We start from the raw sequence: 3562 nt of genomic DNA on the forward strand, positions 1-3562 counted from the left end.
TTTTCAATTTCAATTTAAAAAAGGATTTTTTTTTTATTGCATATGGATGATTGGGTTTTATTTCAGGATGGAACACTGGATTTAAGGCAAATACCTTTTAGAAAGTAACTTACTGAAAGGGAACAAATTAATTTATGAGCCTAAGGTGGTTTTGTTAGAAATTTTGAAACTGTCCTCACCAAAACTCCCCTTGATTTTATTACAGAACAGGAACTGAAAAATGCTGTTGATCCAGAAGGTCAAGATGCTCAGCTGTACATAAAGCACATTAAAAAGCAGTTGATATTGTATTAACCATTACTATTATTATTATTATTATCAACCAGTTCTTCTGGACTCATAAATGTCTTACAGTTCCAGTCCTTGATCTTGCTGTAACATCAGATTTTTGTCTGACAGGGGTTTTGCTGATTTCCTTGGGACCCAAAGCACAGACTCCTCCTTTTGTCCAATCCCATCAAATTCCTTGTCTCTGAACTTCAGGCTGTCCACTTATGTCATTTATGTCCATTTATGTCATTTATGTCCATTATTCTGCTGAGATCTAATGTGCTACTTTATAAAGGTTGCAATTTTATTTCATTACACGAGGAAAAAAAAAATAAAAATAACTTATAGCTTAAACTGAGAGAAGTGGTTTTAACATTTCCCTGATGCAGAAATGAAAAAAAAAAAAAAAAAAAAAAAGGAAAATATCCTGGAAAAGTCCATCCTACACCAGGGTCACGTTCCTGATTTTCTTGGGGCTGATCAGGTAATCAGGACGTCTTTGGGGTCGCACCTATGGGAGAGCAAAAGCAGTTAGAGAACTCAAAGCAGTCCTAGAAGAGCTGTCCCACCAGGGTTCTCAGGAGGTTGCCTGCCAAAGCCTCACCCCAAAATGAAATCTTTCATCAGCAACCCACTCAGAATCTAAACACAAAGGGAGAGGATGAGCAGCAGAACGAAACAAAAGCTTCACGTGGCAGCTCTGGGAATTCATTAACTGATCTGGTGCCACCTGAGAACTTCTTGTGGCCTCTGAAGTCTGGATTCTTTCAAGGAAAAAAAAGATTTTGGGTGTTTCTCCTTTGGCTCTCTTAAGGAAAATACCTCTTTCAAAGGAAAACCTGAACGTTGCTTCCCAAATCCATCAGGACTCGCAGCAATGAGCCCACCAGCTTCTCACGTGCCCCAAAAATCACTCCCAACATCTCAGTGTTTATTCAAGGCAGGCTTTTCTTTAAACTTCCCATGACTGGCAGGATTGTGCTTTCCCTGACAGCAGCCTGTTTCCAGGCTGACCCCCCCTTCAGCAGCTTTGCAAAGTCTGTCCTCATTTCTAGCCCTAATTACTCCTAATTTACCTCCAAAATGCCACGGCAGAGAGGAAGGACAAGGAAAAACTCATTCTCAGGTGCACCCGAGTAACACACACTCTGGATATTCAAATGTAACCTCACACAGATGATTATGAAGCAGCTCTGAGGGACGAAAATTTATTCCAGAATTATAAAACATGTCTTTTCACATGGTTCCCTAAATGAAACGCTGCAGCTGAACGGTTTGCTCTGTCCAGCCCTGGTGTTGGTTTAATCTGCCCCCAAGCAGGTGCCGCCTTCTGGCTGCCCTTCCCTGCAATTCCTCACCTGGTCTCAAACCTTTGGAAATTAACGGGAATTCCACTGTTTTCCCCAGTTTTTTTATCGAGCCAAAAGTGGTTCTTTAACTACTGACCCATCTTCTTGTGGCTTTTTTTTTTTTTTATTTTTATTTCTGGAGCATTAATCCTGTGCAGTCTCCATTGCCTTGGTATTCTTCCAGTATTAAGTATCTTCAATAATGCATTTGGTACATATACATTATTGAAGAGGCCACGGAGGGAAAAACGTTGGATAACAAATGTGGACAACATGTCTCTGGTATTTAATGAGTCCCAGCACCTCAAGGAAAACTGTGGGATAAATATAGCTATCCTAGAAACATTTCACAAGACAGTTGCCTTCTGTTTAGAACACAACTCTCTTTTCTCCTCCCTCCCCATCCCTTTTGTCGCTAGAACAGGCTGCTGTTTTCTAAATTTACCCTTCTTTACTGTTTATTTTTGCAGAGAGAGCAGAGGTGCTCTGGGAAGTAGCAGGATTGCCTGGCTCTGCTCAGGAGACCTTTCCCAAGATCTCTCTGTTGCACTTGATTTCTTGCAGTTGAGGCCGGGCTGGTGCTGAGCAGAGACATCACTCTCTCATTTCCAGGGCACAGCAGAACCTCCCCGTGGTCTGGGTGACCCCTCAGGTTAATGTGTGATGAGATTTGCTCCATTTCTGGCAGAACAGGCATTTCCTGATTGAAGCAAATACTCCCAGATATTGTGGACTGTGGGTATAAAGGATACTGAACTACCAGTGTACTGAGCAACCAGAAAGTTTCAGAGGGGGACCAAGAGCAAACTGTGTCTAAAACTGCCTGAAATATGTCATTCTTTCAATCCCATGCTTAGCAAATTAGCGGGGTGGGAATATTTCCCAGAACCTGTTGCCCGAAAATACTGTATTGCGCCCATATTTACTACAGGGAAAAAAGCCATTAATCAGAAAGTTCCCCGAGCAGTGCTGTGGAAAGGGGAAGGAGATTTAGGGAGAGGATTCTGCCCCTCTGCTCCACTCAGGTGAGACCCCCCTGCAGAGCTGCTCCAGCCCTGGGAACAGCACAGGGAGCACATGGAGCTGCTGGAGAGAGGACAGAGGAGGCACCAAGAGGATCCCAGGGCTGGAGCAGCTCTGCTGGGAGGAAAGGCTGGCACAGCTGGGATTGTTCAGCTGGACAAGAGAAGCTTTGGGGGGACCTGAGTGTGGCCTTGCAGGGCCTGAAGGAGCTCCAGGAAAGATGGAGAGAGACTATTTCCAAGGGCCTGGAGTGACAGGACAAGGGGGAATGGCTTCCAACTGACAGAGGATAGGGTTAGATGGGATATTGGGAAGAAATTCTTCCCTGTGAGGGTGGGGAGGCCCTGGCCCAGGTTGCCCAGAGAAGCTGTGGCTGCCCCTGGATCCCTGGAAGTGTCCAAGGCCAGGTTGGACGGGGCTTGGAGCAACCTGGGCTAGTGGAAGATGTCCCTGCCCATGGCAGGGGGTTGGAACAAGATGATGTTTAATACCTTCGATCCCAAACCATTCTGTGATTCTCTGATTTCTATTTCCATACGATTCTGAATAGCAGAGCCAGAGGATGTTCACCAGCTGGATCTCGGCTGCTCTGTGACATCACTGGTAAAAATATTACCCCAATATGCCTCTTTTCCTTTAAAAATCTCATTAGCAACAATGAACCTTCCAGCCCCTGCCTTGTCCTGCCACTTCTCCTCCTCAGCAGAGGAGGAACCAAGCAGTGACTTTGTTCCTGGGGTGGGGGACGGTGCCTGTGACGTTTCACCTCTGCCCTGCTGCATCTTTCACAGTTATTTCCTTCAGAGCAAATGCCCTGGGTTACTTCTACTTCACTCTTACTGTGCTCTGATATCAATTAATGAATAATTTCATGAATTTCAGTCGGCCCATGCTGTGTGCTGGCCCATTTTCTGCAGAGC

The 3562-nt window shown here is 44.9% G+C and overlaps 1 protein-coding gene across 1 annotated transcript in view; it reads right to left on the reverse strand.

The window, feature by feature from the left end:
- Positions 1 to 391: 391 nt before the first annotated feature.
- The window catches only part of IGSF5 (immunoglobulin superfamily member 5), a 26860-nt gene continuing 23689 nt past the window's right edge, over positions 392 to 3562 (reverse strand). Inside the window, exon 9 of the mRNA XM_027909156.1 lies at positions 392 to 781. Coding sequence (XP_027764957.1) covers positions 713 to 781 — 69 coding nt within the window. The 3' untranslated portion in view covers positions 392 to 712. The remainder of the gene's footprint in view (positions 782 to 3562) is intronic.

Source organism: Empidonax traillii, unplaced genomic scaffold (genome assembly GCF_003031625.1).
Source record: "Empidonax traillii isolate 1590-97213 ecotype Southwest subspecies unplaced genomic scaffold, ASM303162v1 scaffold1966:size76252, whole genome shotgun sequence".
Taxonomy (NCBI): Eukaryota; Metazoa; Chordata; class Aves; order Passeriformes; family Tyrannidae; genus Empidonax; species Empidonax traillii.